The 17,909-nt window shown below is 43.1% G+C and overlaps 1 protein-coding gene and 1 long non-coding RNA gene across 2 annotated transcripts in view; one reads left to right on the top strand and one right to left on the bottom strand.

The window, feature by feature from the left end:
* LOC121478740 (serotransferrin-like) overlaps positions 1-17,909 on the bottom strand; it is a 54,633-nt gene that overhangs the window by 25,031 nt on the left and 11,693 nt on the right. The window contains 10 exon segments of the mRNA XM_041733979.1: positions 206-376; positions 379-466; positions 5,311-5,315; positions 5,591-5,780; positions 6,960-7,144; positions 10,335-10,399; positions 11,500-11,644; positions 13,924-14,079; positions 15,664-15,702; positions 16,365-16,455. Coding sequence (XP_041589913.1) covers positions 206-376; positions 379-466; positions 5,311-5,315; positions 5,591-5,780; positions 6,960-7,144; positions 10,335-10,399; positions 11,500-11,644; positions 13,924-14,079; positions 15,664-15,702; positions 16,365-16,455 — 1,135 coding nt within the window.
* Positions 495-17,909, top strand: part of LOC121478741 — a 30,031-nt gene continuing 12,616 nt past the window's right edge. Inside the window, exon 1 of the long non-coding RNA XR_005984580.1 lies at positions 495-583. This is a non-coding gene — a long non-coding RNA (uncharacterized LOC121478741). The remainder of the gene's footprint in view (positions 584-17,909) is intronic.

The following is a 17,909-nucleotide window of genomic DNA, read 5'->3' as shown; positions in this document are numbered from 1 at the left end:
TAACCCGCCCCCAAGGACCAGGCCGTCACTCCAAGGTCCGCAGGAGAGCCTCTTTATTGCAGCGCTACTCCCGCGGCTGCAGGCAGCAAGGCAGGTAGACAGGGAGCGGTGAGTCTCCCGCCCGGCGTCCGCGGTCTCCACGAGCCCGTCCAAGCCGGGAACTGCGCCTGCCTACACCCGCCCAAACCACCGGCCGCCTGATTACCCAGCGTCAGCAGCACCGCCAGAACCGCCACCACGACTGACAGCAACGTCGGGTCCCTCTGCTGCAGCTCCTGCCGCAAGGAGTCTAGGTAGGGCTGGAAGGCTCCCCCCACACCGCCACCGTCCCCCATCCTCCGGGAGTCCGCGGCAGCCATGGCTGAGATGCGTGGTCTCCAGCGCCGCGAAAGCGACGTGGCCCTGGACTCTGCGCAGGCGCCCGAAGCGGAGCATCACGGGAGTTGTAGTTCCCGCGTGGTATTTCCTCCTTCAGGGGCGGGGTTCCGGGAGGTCCCGAAGGCAGTTGCAATGCTCTGGGACGCTGTCCGCCGAGCGAGCGGCGTTGCACGGTATTTCACGAGTGACACGCTTATCCCTTAAGGTAGGAGTTAAATGTCGCCGCCCTCTTCGTGGGTGTTGACGGAATGATGGATGCATAAAATGAATGGCTTGAGAAATCTTCACGGAGGCTTTCCAGTCGCCCCCTTAGAGAGGGGAGTCTTGCGAGGAACTCAGGCATTACACAAACATTTCATCTGCATGTAATCCGGCGTGGGGTGTGACAGAGGATGTATGATGCGATACGGGGGTACAGAAAGGGACGCTTCGTACCCATCATAGGTTCAGAGACCAGCTCCTGGAGGAAAATGACGGGAGCTGAGCCACGAGGGATGATGGGTTAGCCTCTGCAGGTGCAAAAGGACAAAGAGCGCCTGAGTAGCAGAAAACGAGCAATTCGGTGTAAATCTAGGGCTGCAGCTGAGATTTTTGACATTGACGGGAGCAGCTGGGAAAATCAGTGCGCGGGGTGGAGGTGTTGAAAACTGCAGCTGTCATTCCTGCCTGGAGTGGACAGCCCCCGCTATGCCAGGCACGTAGGTGAGACCAAGGTAGCCAGTCCTTCCAGTTTTCCCAAAGAAGCCAGAAAGGGAAATGTTCCCCTTTTCAAATTTCGGCAAGTAATGAAAAACAAAAACACCCAACAACTTATCACCCAAATAAAACACCCTAGGGAGCCCGAAGTGGCCTGCCTAGGGACTGCCTGTCACGAAACTGGTGTCCTTTCCGCAGAAGTGGCAGGAGATGAAGCAGGAAAGGTTGGCAGGAACGACCTGAAGGGATTTTGTGCTATGCTAAGGAACCTAGACTTTATCCAGAATGGGATAAGAAGTTTCAGTTGGGGGTAACATAGATGACTGGCAGATAGAGAACTGTGATTGGAGAAAGACTAAGGTAGGGAGGCCAGCCCCGGGGCTGTTGCAGTGTTTTGGCAAAAAAATGCACGGGGTGTGAACCAGGAACAGAGGTAGTAGTGGAAGGAAGCCACAGATTTGAAATATATGTAGGAGGAAAATGTATAGGATGCGGTGACTAATTGGATATGCTGAGTTAAGATGGAGAGTTATCAAGCCTGCATCTGAAGCAGCTGGTGTGGAGTCCTGAAAAGATCAAAGTTCATAAAGTGAATTAAGGAGGGACCTTGGGGCTGAGGGCATAACCAGAATGAAAACCTCTCTCTTCTGTATAGTGAGTTTCAGGTGCCTTTAGGAGTTCTAAAATCTTATATTAAGCAGGCAATAGAGTAAACAAATGTAAAGCTTCAGCAATAGGCACTATATTTTCATCTGAGTTTCAGACATAGATAAGTGGTCATTAAAATCAGGGACAGAATGAAAAGTGAGGAGAAAGAAACCCACAAAGATACCTAAAAAGGAAGAGTCAGTGACACAGGAGTAAAACGTGTCCTGGAAGTGATCAGCAACATCTCTTGTAACAAAGGGGCTCCCGTGATGAGGGCTTGAATGAAAAGTGAGCTCAGAAGGAATGGTGAGGTGAGGGTGGGGCATGGGTATGGAAGCAAGGCTGGCAGATGGAGGGGAGGGTAAATAGTGAGGATAATCGCTAACATTAATGAGTGCTTGTTGATACCAGGCACTGTTTTAAATAATTTTAATTTATAACTTTGCATAATCTTCACCTATTATTCCAATTACAGAGGCAAACTGAGGTAACTTATCCATTAAGCCCAGGCAGTTGGGCTTTTTTATGCTTAACTGTATGCTCTAACATAGTACAATTCATTTTCCTGGCCTTTCATCGATAAATGTAGGCAATAGGGAGTCCAGATTAAGAAAGGATGTTTAGGAGGTGAGGTTAAAGAGGGTAAACCAACTACTTTTATTTTATTTTGTTTTATTTTATTTTTATTTTTATTGGTGTCAACTACTTTATTTTAAATTAGCATTGTCAATTAAAATGATCAGAACTGACAGTAATTTTACCATATTCTCTCTTTCTTTCTTATGGTCCTGGCCCCTGCTCTGTATCCATCACCCAGCGCATGCACATACAGACACACACATACACATCACTCCTTTATAATAACCATTGATTCCTCTGCTAGGAGCTAAAAATTCAGGGGAGGAAGAAGGGCCAAACAGGAAAACACCTACCATAACTGCCCCAACTGTATACGAATTTTTAGTCAGAGCTATGTGAATGAGAAAGTTCTGCCGTGGTGGTAAAGTTTGGGAATGATGAAAGGTTTTAACAAGAGACAGACTTTTTTTTTTCCAATAGGTTTCCTGGGTAAAGGCAGGAGAAATGTGCACACCTTCCACACTCAAGTGAGAAAGTGGTGCCATTCTCAGGAATGAGAGCAGGAGAAGATCAGCTGCTTCCTATCCTTTCACATCTCCATCAACACACACTTCCAGGAGGTGAGCCCAGAGGAAGGGGAGGCAGATATTGACTGCTGCTTACTGAAAGTGTTCTCTCCTTCATTCAAATAGCAAGTGGAGAGTTACAATGAAATAAATGTAGTGACAGAATTTTTCCTCTCTTGCATTAATTAAAATGTCTCATTCACCAGACACTTTTTTCCATCTTCTATTCCCAGTAGCTCCAAAGTACAGTAGACACAATCTCAGACCCAGGGACACCAGTCACATGATTGGTGAGTGATCAGCCCTATCAAGTGCCGTAAACAGACTCAGGAATGAAAGAATTACAATTAAAACTAAAATTTTCACAGTTGGGGGACGCCTGGGTGGCTCAGCAGTTGAGCATCTGCCTTTGGCTAAGGGTGTGATCCTGGAGTCCTGGGATCGAGTCCCACATTAGGCTTCTTGCAGGGAGCCTGCTTCTCCCTCTGCCTAGGTTTCTGCCTCTCTCTCTATGTCTTTCATGAATGAATAAATAAAGTCTTTCAAAAAAAAAAAGAATAAAAATAAATAAATAAATAAATAAATAAATAAATAAATAAAATTTTCACAGTTGGCAGATGGGAAGTGACTTTGGCCAAGGTAGCTTCAGGGAGTTAAGTGGAGCAGAAGACTGGTTTCTGTGTGTTCAGCCATTAATAAGTAAGGCATGGAAAGAGTGAGCCTCCATCTTTCAGAAGAAGGAGAGGAGACAGGGCAGTGACTACTGTGGGAATCAGGGTAAAGCAATAATTTTCAGATGTTCCAGTGGTTCATTTTTCCAACCCCTTTGAATCAGGACCTGATTCAAGTATACCTGATGAAACTAATTTAAAATATTGGTAAAATATGTAAGTCTTCTGTATTCTTTTTCTGTACTCCTTGAACACTCCATCTCAGTAACTCCTTCCTGCCTCTCAGCATCCTCCTTCCTGCCTCTTCCCCAGCAACACACACACACACACAGAGCCACATACACTTGATTCTATTATGATGATCATGCAGACACTTTTCAGAAAGAATTCCTACTTGAACCGTACCCAGGGTGTGGCTGTGGCACCATGACCAAAGCTGTGAAAGAGGTCAGTTGAACACTGAGCTCTGAAGGAAAGGTTCAGATGCACAAGTCTTTAGTCAGATCGTATTTTTTAAAAAAATCCTTACAGGCCAAACATTTAGAAAACAATGACGTTTTTAAAAGATAACACCAATAATAATGTTTATTTAATGTTCTACAGAGGTTCCGCCTCTGAACTGTGAAACCAGACAAACCACCCAGGCCACTGAGGCCCCCAGGGAACTTATGGGTCATGTGAGCTCCCATCACCATCTGGTGTGTCTCCGCCTCTTGGATTTTAAGATGTATGGAAAGTGCAGGCCTCCAGGAGTTCTGTGGGACAGAGAAGAGAAGTAGGACAGTCAAAAATCTACCTATATTTATTTTCTGTCGAATGAATGAATAGTTAAGCCTGATAATAAAAGCACTCAGACCCATTGGGGTCTGATGGGTGGACCAGGCTCTTCTCTCAGTGGCCTTCTCCACTTGCCTGTACAGCTCCTGTGTCTTTCTGGGTAGTACTGTATACCAAACATGGTTTCCCTGCCCTGCATCATCCCCCACCTTGTGTCTCATAGGCAGGGCTCCCACACCTAAATCCATATAGCTGGGAGGGGCCTGGTAGGACTGTCCTCTCTGATCCCCTTAGACAGGTGAGGAACTAATACAAGCACCCAGAATATGCCACTTTCCATGCTAGGATCTGGAAAAGGAGCAGAGAATGCAGAGCCAGACTTTCTCCCCTTATGGAGGATGTAGGGTAGGTGACTGTAACCTAGGTGCTCACAGCAGTGACTGTGGATAAGCACGTTCCTTACATTGGAATTAAGGGACCCTGGCACAGACTTGCTAACTCAATATTCCCCAGCCTGGGAATCAGTATTTTAAGGACCATAGCTCACTTACATGCACACAAAACTTAGAGCATAACTTCCCTCCATCACATGTTCTTTTCTCACATCTTCCAAATGACTTCACGTGATTAGATGATGTCCAACATAATTATAGTGCAAAAGTGTATTTTATTGTACTGTAATGCTTAGAAAACTGGTGTTCTGGATGAGCAGTACGTACAGCAACTTTATGGTTATAAAACTTGTCATTGTTCAAGCTCACAAGAGTAGCGCTGTATAAAAGAACCTTCTGCAATGATGGAAGTGTTTTGTCTGCTCACCTGTCTGGAGCTACATGAATTGTGGCTGGTGTGGCTGAGGAACTAGATTTTTAATTTTGTTTAATTTTAATTAATTTAAACTTAAATTGACTTAGGTAATTAGAGGCTACTGTATTTATTGGCTGATGCAGCTCTGTCTAAAAATGAGTTTACTGCACATGGGCATGGACACATACAACCTCTTCCTTTTCTTAGTAATAACATGGAATTATTCATGTCGGGACAGTTCATGACCTTAGTGCCCTGAGCGTGTGTCCATCTTATCATCTGCCCGTACAAGTAGCCTTTTACACTTTCTTGATTACAGTGTTCTCTTATCATCTCATCTTGCCCATTTCCATTGTTCATCCCCAGAGGGCCACAGCCCACTCCTCTTTGCCCACCACCCAGAACTGCTTGCTCCTTTTGCCCCCCTTGTTGCTTGGTAGCTTCCCCCATGCTGTTCCTCCTACTCACTCGAGGTGGAGCATTGTCTCAGGTTAGCAACAGCCGTGATATACTCTGCTCCTAAGTATGATTTATATGTTGTGTCCTCTGGAAGTTTGGCCAAACATTGTGTGTCGTCCCTGAACAGAAGGTCCTTGGTTGCTGAGTGGAACAAGCAAAACTTGCCCGAGCAGTCATTTCCATTTCTTCCAAACAAAAGCTGTCAAATGGATGGAAGATGCATAAGGACTTGTGGCAGTGAGCAGCTGAGAATACAAAGATGGGGTTGAGGAGGATAAAAGCTAGGAACCAGCCCCTGGAAGAAAGAGAGCTCCAGAGGATGCCTCGAGATGTTTCCATATCCTTCACCTGGAATTCACCCATTTCATGCCCCAGCTTCATGCTTTCTTTAGCATCCTCTGTAGGCTCCATCCTGGTCTCACCAACTCTAGGAAGTCCCTCCTACCCACCCAGTTACTCCTTCCCCATTTCATTGGCTATAGCCTTGGGTACTGCTTCCAGGAAATGGGAAGACAGAAACATGTCCCTTCCAAGTATCAGTGTGAAAAAAGATATAAAATGTGAGCCCCCCCGAGAGGGTGGTATGGGTAGTTACGAAATCTCATGTTTGACTAGATCTTTGATCCTATGTTGGGCAAGAGGCTTAACTCCAGGTCTTGGAGGATTATAAGTGAAATGATGAGTATGAAAGTTTAACATTCCATCTAGTACCTAAGAAATGTTCATCAAATGATAATTATTGTTATCATTTACCTTAGGACTTGCAAAGATATGCTATTTTAATTTTTAAAAAAAGAGGAAAAGAAAACCAATGGCAGGCAGGAAGCTGTTATTGAGGGCGAAGTAGTATTTGTGGGTAAAGGACTCTTAGAATTAAAGTATTCAGGCAGCCTCCCCGCCTACATACACGCAAGGCTGACTCTGGGGCAGTTGTTCTCCCCAGAGGATGAGCACCCTGATGATAGGGATCCTGTGTTTTTTTGGCTGTTGGAAGGTTCTCAGTCTCTCTAAACAAAAGAAATATAGTCCACATTTCATGACTTATATCATGGAGAGCTGACACACAGGATCACTTGCCTTCATTTTCAAAAAAGATAGAGGTGGAGAAAATGAGGGTACCACAGAGCAAGGTCAGAGGCAAGCAAGAAAGCAGAGGTGTGGACCCAAAAGCAGATGAATCACATGGGAACTAATCTCCAGTAACCTGGAGATATAAGCAGAGCTGGGCTTGAGAAATCCAGTTCCGCAATCCTTGGCCTCTCAATTCTAGTTTCCAGAAAAAGAATGCTGGAGCATGGGCTTTACTGATCACTAAACTCGCCCAAATAATCTACACCCTCCCAGGAGGAAAGAATGGGAGGCCCTAGCTGGTCCATACCTGCTGGTCAAGTAACATTTTGCTAACACAAGATGCCTTGTCTTTCCTTGAGACCACAGCATGATTTGGGGCTTTGGCTAGGAAGCACTCAGGAGCCTTGTCCACAGACTTCCTTTGGCCATCAGGGCACAGCAGCTGAAAGTCCTCTTTCTTCAGATCCTTAGCCCAATCTTCAGTGTTCTTTCCTGGGGACAGAGAAGGTGGGTCAGCTATACCTGACAGGTTTGGTCAAGGTGCCCTCACTGAGGGGATGTGACTGGCCCACTGACATGTGAAGGGCCTGGGGCCATTGGCCAGCAGAAGTACACACACTGGGGTCACTGTGATGTGGAAAGGAAGAGATGCTCCCATGTACATAGGTCAGATTCAACTCAAACTCAATTCCTAGCAACCACCCCTTCCAACCTGCCCCACCCAAACAGGAGAAAGTGAGCTATATTCTTGGATGATGTTCAAAAACATTTTTATTTCTACTAAATTCCAAAGCATCTGGATTTATTACTCTAGCATAGGAAGAATGTGACCCTCTAAGCAGGCTGATAATCTCTGTGCAATACCATCTGGCATTAGCAAGCAAAAGAAGTTTCCCAGAGGCCCTTTTGCAAGCTGGACCAGTGTTCTTAATCTAACACACTCATACTGGTTCTACATGAAAATGTGCACATGCCTCTGTGCATACAGATCCATATCCTGTTCTCAGCCCCTAGCTTCACCATTTCTGTATTCTCCCTAAAAAGAAAAAAAAAAAGAAAGAAAGAAAGAAAGAAAATCTCACCCATTTTCAGGGTTTCAACTCCTTCTGCCAAAGGCAATTCTCAAGTATGTTTTTCCAGTTTTTAGTTCTCATCTAAAAGGCGGGATTGTAAATCTTTTTCTTAATTTAGTTTTCATTTAATTCTTTAGTTGAATATCTAATAAATGACTTCACTATCATAAAATTGTACGTTATTTATATATAAAATAAAAATACCTCTATTCCTACTCTTCCCAAATAAATACTTACAGTTTTAATAGAAAACTTAAAATTGCCTGTGTCTCTCCCACAAGTAACTACACACATCTCTGTTCACCTAACATTTCTCCTTCCCTTTCTTACCAGTACCTCCAACCCAGCTCCTTCCAAATGAAACCCACCATCATTCTCTCCAAACCAATTCTGTTCCACTTCATAATGTAAGAATTTCCTCAACACTATGTTGCATGCCGTCTATAAGCTGCAGTCTTATTGGAGGGAGAAAATAGGATACATACCAAAAGCACTAATTCTGGATCCAGATAATAACACTTTATATTTTGTGGACCACACTGTAAATGCTGTGGGAGCTGAACCAGCTTGGTGAGACCATATTCATCAGGGAAAGCTGGCTGGAGGAGGCATGGTTTTAGGTGTGTAACATGTGTTACATGTACTGACCACTGAGAGACTAATCTAGGCCTGACTGACTCGGCATATGATGAAGTCCCCAATAGGACAGAGGCCATGAGAAGAGGAGTGGATTTGGTGAGAAATAGGAGTTTGGACTTAACAGAGGTTGAGGTTGCAGTGCCAGTGAGTTTTGTATATAAAAATGACCAATGGCAAATACAGGCTCCAGGATGTTATTTAGATAGGAAGTTAGGCCTCTGCTCTATATTCCTGCCAGGGAGGGTAAGGCTTTTGGAGTCACTGCAGGGTAGAGAGGTGAGGTCAAGAGAGAGATGCCCTACTCAGAGGAGTTAAAAAAAATAGGGGATCCCTGGATGGCTCAACAGTTTAGCACCTGCCTTCAGCCCAGGATGTGATCCTGGGAACCCAGGATCGAGTCCCACGTCAGGTTCCCTGCATGGAGCCTGCTTCTCCTTCTGCCTGTGTTTCTACCTCTCTCTCTCTCTCTCTCTGTGTGTCTCTCATGAATAAAAAAATAAAATCTTAAAATGTTTCTCAAGGGATGACAAAAACCAATCTTAGGGTAACACTCAGGTAGTAGGAAAAAAGGAAGGCTTTAAAGGAAAAAGCCAAAAATAATAGAAGAAAATAAAGAAAGAAAAATTAGCCAACACAGTATTCCTTCAAGTATTCCTTAGCAACTTCTGTGTGCCACTTACTATAGTTAATTTTGGGATATAAGAGGAGGAAAAAAGAACTCAAATAGTTTCTGTGGCCACAGTTTATTACAGCATGAGATGAACTCAGTAATACTAGCCACAGGGACAGAAGGTTCCATTGTAGGATGGTGGCATGCCATCTGGGAAGGCTTCTCAGAGGAGTTGGTACTGAGCGAGTTCATTCTAGATGAGTTGCTGGGAAGAGCTGAGGTTGGGAGAAGGGACATGAGAAAGAAAGTGAACTAATATCTGCCTGGCCTATAGCAGGTTCTCTAAGCGGTTAGTGATACAGACAGGATAGGTGGAGTGCTAATTCTTACCAACTAAACAACTTTTTGTTTGGGTTTTCAGTGCCACAGCATCTAATATTCACCCACTAGTTTTAGTACCCATTGATGCTTCTTGCTTGAAACAATTATTACTATATTATTTACCAACTGATAGTTTTTAAACTTTGTAAGTATTGCTACATTTATTCATGTTCTACAATAAGGAAGATCTTTCCCTTCACCTTCATTTGTTTAATCAGGATAGACTCATGTATTCCTATTTTATTCTTACTACCATTATTTCTTTTAGTGCCCCAAATGTCCCAGATTTGGCTGGTAGAAGGGCTTTAAAGATGGCTTCTGATATTTTGACCTATCCCAACATCTTCAACATGATGTTCCAGGCTCACCTTATATTTTTCCTGCCCCAGCCCTAGAATCAGCTATTTTCCCAAAGGGCCTTGGCTCCTTCTATCAGAGAATGGTTCTAGAATCCAAGATCTTCATTCCCACTGGTGCACTATTGTCTCTAAGTGTTTTCAGTGATATAGAATATATTTGGAATATATATATATATATATACATACATACATATATATATATATATATATATATACATGATATAGGAAATATAGGAAATAGTTACAAAGGACTTTTTGGGGATAATTCACAAAGACTGAATGTGGACATAATGAGTATTAAATCCATGTTAGGATAAATTTCCTGATCTTAGTAATTAAACTGTAGGTATGTAAGAAAATATGCACTGAAGTATTTAAGGGAAAGGCAATGTCTGCACCCATGGGAAGGTTCCTGAGAGAGCGTTCAGGACCACCAGAACTTCACAGTTCCTACTGTTCTGCCTACCCAGATAAACACTTCTCTGTTCACTGAACAAACAGGTTGAGAATCAGAGCTCTGGAGCCTATAACAGAGACCATAATACTTCCACAAAGGCATCCTGAGTATAAGTGAACCCAGAAACCCCAATTTGTGGGGACAGAGGAGCAAGTGAACATACCCCCAGTGTTCTGCAAGACAGTCTGGTCTTTCACAAAGGCCACATCTCCCTTCTCAACCAGACACCTGCAGAGTTCCAGACAGGGAGAAAGAAGAGAGGAGGTCAGAGACACATCTGTCATTCAGGAGGGTCACCTTGTAGAGATAACCAATTGATATTAGCAATTGTGACTCCCATTCAATCACTAATCTTACAATTACTTATATAAGTAACACAGAAAAAGAAAAAAAAAACCTCCAATTTGCTTTGTGGTTATACAATCTCAGTTCCACACACTGAATGCTAAATTCTGGCACAGTTTCTCCAGTGGAGCTACAGCATTTCCCTACCATAAGTAGAGATATTAGATGGGAATCACCAATAAGGTGATTCCTGACTCACAGTCTGCTTTGTAGAAATTGGGAACTTGTGGACTGTGAATTATATTTGCACTAACTTGCAAGGTAGTTCTAATTGGAGAATTAGAATAATCTTTCTTTTCTCCTTCACTACTGAGAACTTCAGCTACAGTATCACTATGCGATTGACAGACTCCTGAACTACTAACACAAGCCTGAGTCAGAAAATACAGTTAAAAAGTAAAAAGGTCATAGGTGCACAGGTGTCTTTATAAAAGCAATAAACACCCATAAAATAGAATTGCAGCTGGGAATGTAGAAATCATGTATTTTATTTTTCTATATTACCAGGTGAGTAAATGGCTGTAGGTTCACCAGAGATGCTTGGAAGAGCATGAGCCAGACTCCTGACTCCTGTATTCAACCAAGGCAGGCTTTCCTTACCTTGGCAATAGGAACATTTTGAGCCAGACAATTCTTTCTGTAGAGTGCTTCCCTATGCATGTAAGATGTTTTGGCAGCTTCTACCAATTAGATACCAGTAGCACCCAATCCCATTCAATAATCAAAAACATCTCTAGACACTGCCAAAATTCCCCCTAAGGGGAAAATCGCCCCCTCTTGAGAACTAATCTGCTCTGTACTGCCCTTCTGGAGAGAGTGTCTTGGAGGGGCTTGGATGCTCCTTCATGCAGGGTTCTACATATGGTTGCTAAATGTGGCACGCTAACAGGCCAGGAACATAAGAACCTCACCTTAGTTCCTAAAAAGGAATCTTGTAAAGGCTGGATTTATTATTATGTTTGTTTTAGGGTTAAAAGACTCACCTGAAAGCCCCTGTGTAGCCATAGTATCTCTCATGGTTATTGGGAACACACTCCTTTCCTGGAACATTTGCTGAGCCAATACACAGAGCACAGAGACTGGAATTCCGCATAGATCCGGGGGCACAGCCTTGAGAGAAAAATTTATCTGGACAGAAAGACAAGAGGAAGTCAGCTCCTCCTGAGTCAATATGAGTAGCCCTTATCTAACACATAACAGGTGTGTATGGCCCAGGCTAGGTGAAATATATTCAATGACCAGCCACTAATGAAGACCTGCCAGGCCGGAGGCTTTAAAAGGAAATTTAATTGAGGCTGGAAATAGAAGTTAGTAGACCACTACAGTTCAAGTAGAGAGGATTCCATGGGCACCGTGATAGTGTCACCATTTATCTAAAGAGACAAGAAAGGGAAATTACATGAAAATTGACCTAAAAGAGATAAAATTGGAGGTCTCACTCCCCAGGCTGTGCCACCTGTTTCCAGAAGTTCCCTTCCCTCGCTATTTTTTCAGAAGAGACTTTAATAGAACTTAAAACTCCAAACTCAATTAAAGGCTGGGGGATTTTACTCCCAGCTCAGCTGCTTTCCCATGGCTGTGAAACTGCCAGGAGGCTCAGAAAAGCAGAGGTAGTGCCCTTGCTGGTAGGGAGCCAGAGCTTTCTGGATATCACCCCCAGCCATACTTTGCTTCCTCTCAAATTGGTGTCAGAGAACACCCCAGTGCAGAAATGTGGTCTCCTCTCCAAGTCCCCACACACAGGACTTGTCTGGTTCATAACTGCCTTTAAAAGCCTCTCTTTTTAAAGCAGTTGCACATATTTGGGGGTGGCAAGGAGGAAGTTGATGTTAATAACCATTAGAAAAGATTTGTCTGTGGTTAACTTAAACATATATTTTTTACATACCTGAAGATATTCAGAGGACACAGAAAATAAACTGATTCCCATCCCTTTGAAGGGGCCTAAGGGCTGGGAAGTCACTCAGTGAGACTGCCAAGGCCTTAAAGAGATCCAAGGATCCCAAACACTCACATTACCTAGAAAGCCTGTAGGAGGGATTGCCCACCCGACAGCCATTTCCCCTTGTCCCTTAGTAACAAAGACCTAGTTGTTTAATTCTTTTAATTTTTTCTCCATTTTTTTTATTGATATACAACTGACCTATAATATTGTATCCGTTTCAGGTGTTCAACATGATTTGATGTTGCAATATATTGCAAAATGGTCCCCACAAAAAGTCTGGTTAGCATCCATCACCACACATCCTTATAAAATTTTTTTCTTGTGATGAGAACTTTTAAGATCGACTTTCTTAGCAACTTTGAAATATGCAATACAGTATTATTAAATATAGTCCCCATGCTGTACACTACATCCCCAGGACTTATTTAGTTTATAACTGGAAATTTGTACCTTTTGCCCCTTCACCTATTTCGCCCATCCCCCCACCCACGTCTGGCAACTATCAATCTGTTCTCTGTATCTTGGAGTTTGGGGTTTTTTTAGATTCCACATGTAAGTGAGATTATACAATATTTGTCTTTCTCTGCCTGATATATTTCACTTAGCATAATAACCTCAAGGTCCATCCATGTTGTCGCAAATGGCAAGGTTTCTTCCCTTTTTATGGCTGAGTAAAAGCCTATTTTATTATTTTCTTTATCCATTCATTCATCAGTGGACACTCAGGCTGGTTCCATATCTTGGCTTTAGTAAATACTGCTGCAGTGAATGTAAGGATGCATATATCTTTTTCAGTTAGTGCTTTCATTTCCTTTTGATAAATACCCATAAGTGAAATTGCTAAATCATATGGTAGTTCTATTTTAAATTTTTGAACAAAGATCTAGTTTTATTTGGGACAGAGACACACCCAAATAAAAGATGACATTCCCAAACCTCTTTTACAACTAAGTGGAACTATGTGCCTGAGTTTTTAGCAATGAAATGTTACCTGAAGTAACTGATTTAGATTTCCTGAATAGCTCCTTAATAGAATGACTGCAGATGGCATATACTTCAAGTTGCCCTTATTCCTTGCTCCTTGAGGCTACCTGAGTCATGGATGTGATGGCAACCATAGTTGACCTTGAAGATAAAGGCCTCATGCTCAGAATGTTAGAGGAGAAAGAAGGAGCCTGAGCTTCTTGTGACCCTATCAGTCACGGACTGCTCACCTGGTCCTTTTCATGAGAGATCAAAGTAAACATATATTTCACTTAAGCCACATATGCATCCAAAACGAACCATTCTGATTCAGCTGTCCAGCCCTACCATCTCTTTTAGATAGCTCCTTGAGGTTCATTTTAACCAAATTTCACTACTATAGAACCGAGCCACAGCATTTTGTACCATACTACTCTTTTCCCAGAATACCTCTTTCCAGCCAGGTCCTGATCACAGTACCCTCCCAGGATTCGCTTACCAAATTCACAGTGGTTGATCCTGTTGTAGAGCAGGCCCATGGGAATGTTCCAGCCTGCGGTTCTCTCTACTGCAGTGTGGCAGGACTTCCTGCCTTGCAGATTATTCCAAGAGATGGTTTCATCTAATTTCTTAACTACGGCCACAGCAAGATACCCTACAAGAAAGACATCAAAAAATAAAATATTAACGCCCTCCAGAATATATGTCTGCAATCAAAGCCTGCCATCTCTTTGTGAAAGCAAAATTATCCTGAATCATTCCTTCTATCTTTGAAAGGGTCTTCCCAATAACTGACTGAGATAAGGTACCAGTCACTCTTGTCAGATGGAGATGATTCTGAACTTTAAAAACAAAATAGTAAGAAAACGTCATCAACAGAGCAATGGCTGGTATATAATCCTTCCTTAAATGCATAAAACTACTAAAGTTATAAACCAGCAACTCAGCCTTCACTGTGGAATATCCCAGGAATGGATACTGAAGAGCACATGTGACTCTCAACATTTTATACAGTAACAATTAGGAAAGAGTAGTAAATGACCAGTAAACTACAGGGAATATTCTGACCAGGTGCCTTGGATATGGGGAATACAGGTTTGCATGAAAATAAGTATGTGAAGCAGAAATTCAAAACTCAAGACAGCTGCCATCTTTAGCAGAAAATACATGCTGCTCCTTAAAACTGCAGAGAGATCAACCCATGATTTCAGCTTTTTAATTTAGTTAATTCAGTCAGCTGTTTACAGCAGAAAACAGAGAAGCACTAGCATCCATGGAGTAAGAGCAGGTCTTTCCATTTTCAGCTAAAGAGCCTGGCTCCTAGAATGAGGGGGAGAGGATGAGAGGTTGTAATAGGGGAAGTTACAAGAATAGACTTGCCCACAAGTGTCTGGAAAATAAAATAAGAGAGGTCTGACTGAGTACTGGGGCTCTGGGACCCAGTGATCACCTTGGCAAGGTTTCCTGTCTTGTTCCTGCCCCATCTTTCCAGATCCACCCCTTACCAGAGCACTGGCTCAGAGCCAGATTGGCTTCCTGGGTCCAGCCGTGGGTGGGTGGCTGGGTAATTTCATGCTCTTAGACATCTGCCTGTGTGAGCCTCTCTGCTGCGCCCTGCTGGGCATAAGCAAGATTCCTTGGCTGGGGTAACTCATCTAAAACTGTGTAGGCCTTATGTAATGTGCAGCAATTGGGAGTGGTGGGGAGGGTGTGAATTTGTTTGCTGTATATAGGAGCCTAAATAACTTGTAACCTCTGTGAGCTGTTGGTTCTCTTAGGTATCCTTAAAGGATGACAGTACCACTTATAGTACTTCTTACAGTACCACTTATGGTACCACTTATAGGATTAAATGAGAAATCCTGTGTACAAGTCATGGTAAGTGTAAAAGAGTAAGCATTATTATCAATCATCATCTTTCTATGGTTCTTTTGCATTCTAAAATTGCATCTCTTCCATTGCCTTATTTAAGCACACCTCATCCAGGACGCCTGGGTGGCTCAGCAGTTAAGTGTCTGCCTTTGGCCCAGGGCATGATCATGGAGTCCCGGGATCGAGTCTCACATCAGGCTCCCTGCATGGAGCCTCCTTCTTTCTCTGCCTATGTCTCTGCCTGCCTCTCTCTCTCTCTTTGTGTCTCTCATGAGTAGATAAATAAGATCTTTAAAAATAAACATACCTTACCCTTTCCCCAAAGCAATTAAGAATTAAACTCATGAGGTTACCAAACCCAACTCACCTTCCTCTGCTGTGTCGCTACATGTAGAGCCCTGAGTTTCTGGAGGAGAAAATGAAGAAGTCATTAAACATTCATTCGTTGGAAGTCATGCCATTCCCATGTGCAGCTCAGAATAAAAAGAGCCGGGAAGACCATCTACATTTCACCAACTCCTAAACAGTCCAGGCTGTCTGGATTACGCAAATTCACTTTTGCTCATTGGTCTCTGGAATTTAGCCAAAAATTGTGAATTTCAAGCTTCTTCCCCTGTTTGACCTGTGACCACAGTGGTCCCTACCAACTGTACTTGAATCTCTGCACCAAGGCAACAGGAGAAGTGTGAGCTTGGGAAGCAAGAAGACCTGCCAGGAATCCCAGCTGAAAATCCCAGCTGTCCTCTGCAGAGAGGTCACTTTTAGCTGGAACTTCTTAGCCCAAAGCCTCCAATCCCCCTGGTGGAAGGTGTGATAGAAGATTCTGCTGTATGTTGGCAAATTGAACACCAATAAAAAATAAATTTATTAAAAAAAAAAAGAAGATTCTGTCCTTCAAGATGACTGTGGGGATTAGAGATCAGGGAGCCCAGAGCCTAGGAAGTAAGAGGTGCTCAGTAAGCAAGAACTTTCTGGCCAATGTGGTGCAAATTAGGCTATGATTTTCCCATCTTCTCTCTCCCTACCATCAGAGGAAGTAAAACACAGAGAGGGACCCCTTCCACTCACTGTAGTTCTCTGCCAGGACAGGCACCAGACCGCACTGGCCCGCTATGTAGATATAGCCTCCATCCAAGCTCATGGCATCAGCCTCTCCTTTCTGCCAAGACACAGCACATTACAGCAGGTTAAAAGAGGCCATCTCCTGTCTTACCTGCTCTTCCAGTCATTTCCTTGAGGCAGCCTTCTCCGCACAGGCCATGAAGGCCCCTAGAGATAGCAGGTGCTGTACCAGACCTCCATACCAGGCAGGAACACCCAGCAGAGAAAATAAAATGTACTCTCATTTTCACCCAAATCATAATGAACTAAGAATCAATTTGGGATGCCTTACATAGTTTCTTTAGGAGCGAAGACCCACAGTTAGTCCTCCTGTCCTCTCATAGGATACACTGTCCCAGAGACATTTCCACAACAACTTCCTGACACCAAGAGGTCTGATTTGTAAGACAGATGAATGGAGTCAGGGACACAAGGCCATGTCTGTGGCATAGAGCGCCCCTCATGGGGCTCCAGCCCTAAATCATGACCTTGTGGCTGAGTGCTATTCAGTGCTTGGTGTGGACAAAATGAATGAGTAAAATATTCTTGAATGACCTAATTCCCAGTTTATAGGTCCTGAATTATAGAGATGCTTAAATTCCACAAGACTGCCAAGCTTTCCATGGAGCCTGGAAATATACTTTCTAGGAATACACCCTGAAGAAGTAACCAAATCTGTGGGAAACTATATGGATAAAAAGTACAAGTGCAAGCGCAATTCATGCAATGTGTAAAACATGCAATGTATAAAACATAACAACAAAAAATACAGAAACACACTAAATGATGTTATAGGTAATATGGATAAATTGCTAAATAGATTGCATCATATCCATACCATGAAATAGATTGTAACATTATTTTCAGGGCACCCAGGTGGCTCGGTCAGTTAAGTGTCTGCCTTTAACTCAAGTCATGATCAGAGTCCTGGGATTGAACCCCACATCAGGCTCTCTGCTTAGCAGGGAGCCTGCTTCTCCCTCCCTCTCTTCTTCTCTCTCTGCCACTCCCTCATATTCATGTGCTCTTTCTCTCTCTCAAATTAAAAAAAAAAAAAAAGAATAATTAAAAAAAATAAAAGATCATGTTTTCAAAAAATGATTTGTGACATGGAAAAAGCTAACTAGATACCAGGTGAAAAAAGTGTAGTAAATTATGTATATTATATGATCCCATTTAACAGAATTTTCTATGAGTTAGAAGATTACAAGTACTCCTCATTTTCTTTTTTATATCATTCAGGACCTTCAAAACTCTAAAAACGAACATGGAATGCTCTTGTGAGCATGGACATGTTTTAAACTTCTACCTGCTTGTACAACCAGCACAGCCCTGTCACACTTGTCATTGCACACCATGGGTCTCAGGCACACCCACACCATGGTCCAGCCTCTGATAAGCAGACACAGCTCTGGGTGCCCTACACCATGTGCTAACACCGGGTAAAACAGAGCCCTAAGGAACCCTTCAGATCCTTAAGTTCAAAAGTACTGAAGCTCCTATGGGGCTGGG

This window comes from Vulpes lagopus, chromosome 19 (assembly GCF_018345385.1).
Source record: "Vulpes lagopus strain Blue_001 chromosome 19, ASM1834538v1, whole genome shotgun sequence".
In the NCBI taxonomy this organism is placed as follows: domain Eukaryota; kingdom Metazoa; phylum Chordata; class Mammalia; order Carnivora; family Canidae; genus Vulpes; species Vulpes lagopus.
The sequence above is the reverse complement of the archived record's forward strand: the minus strand, read 5'-3'. Positions and strand labels throughout refer to the sequence as shown.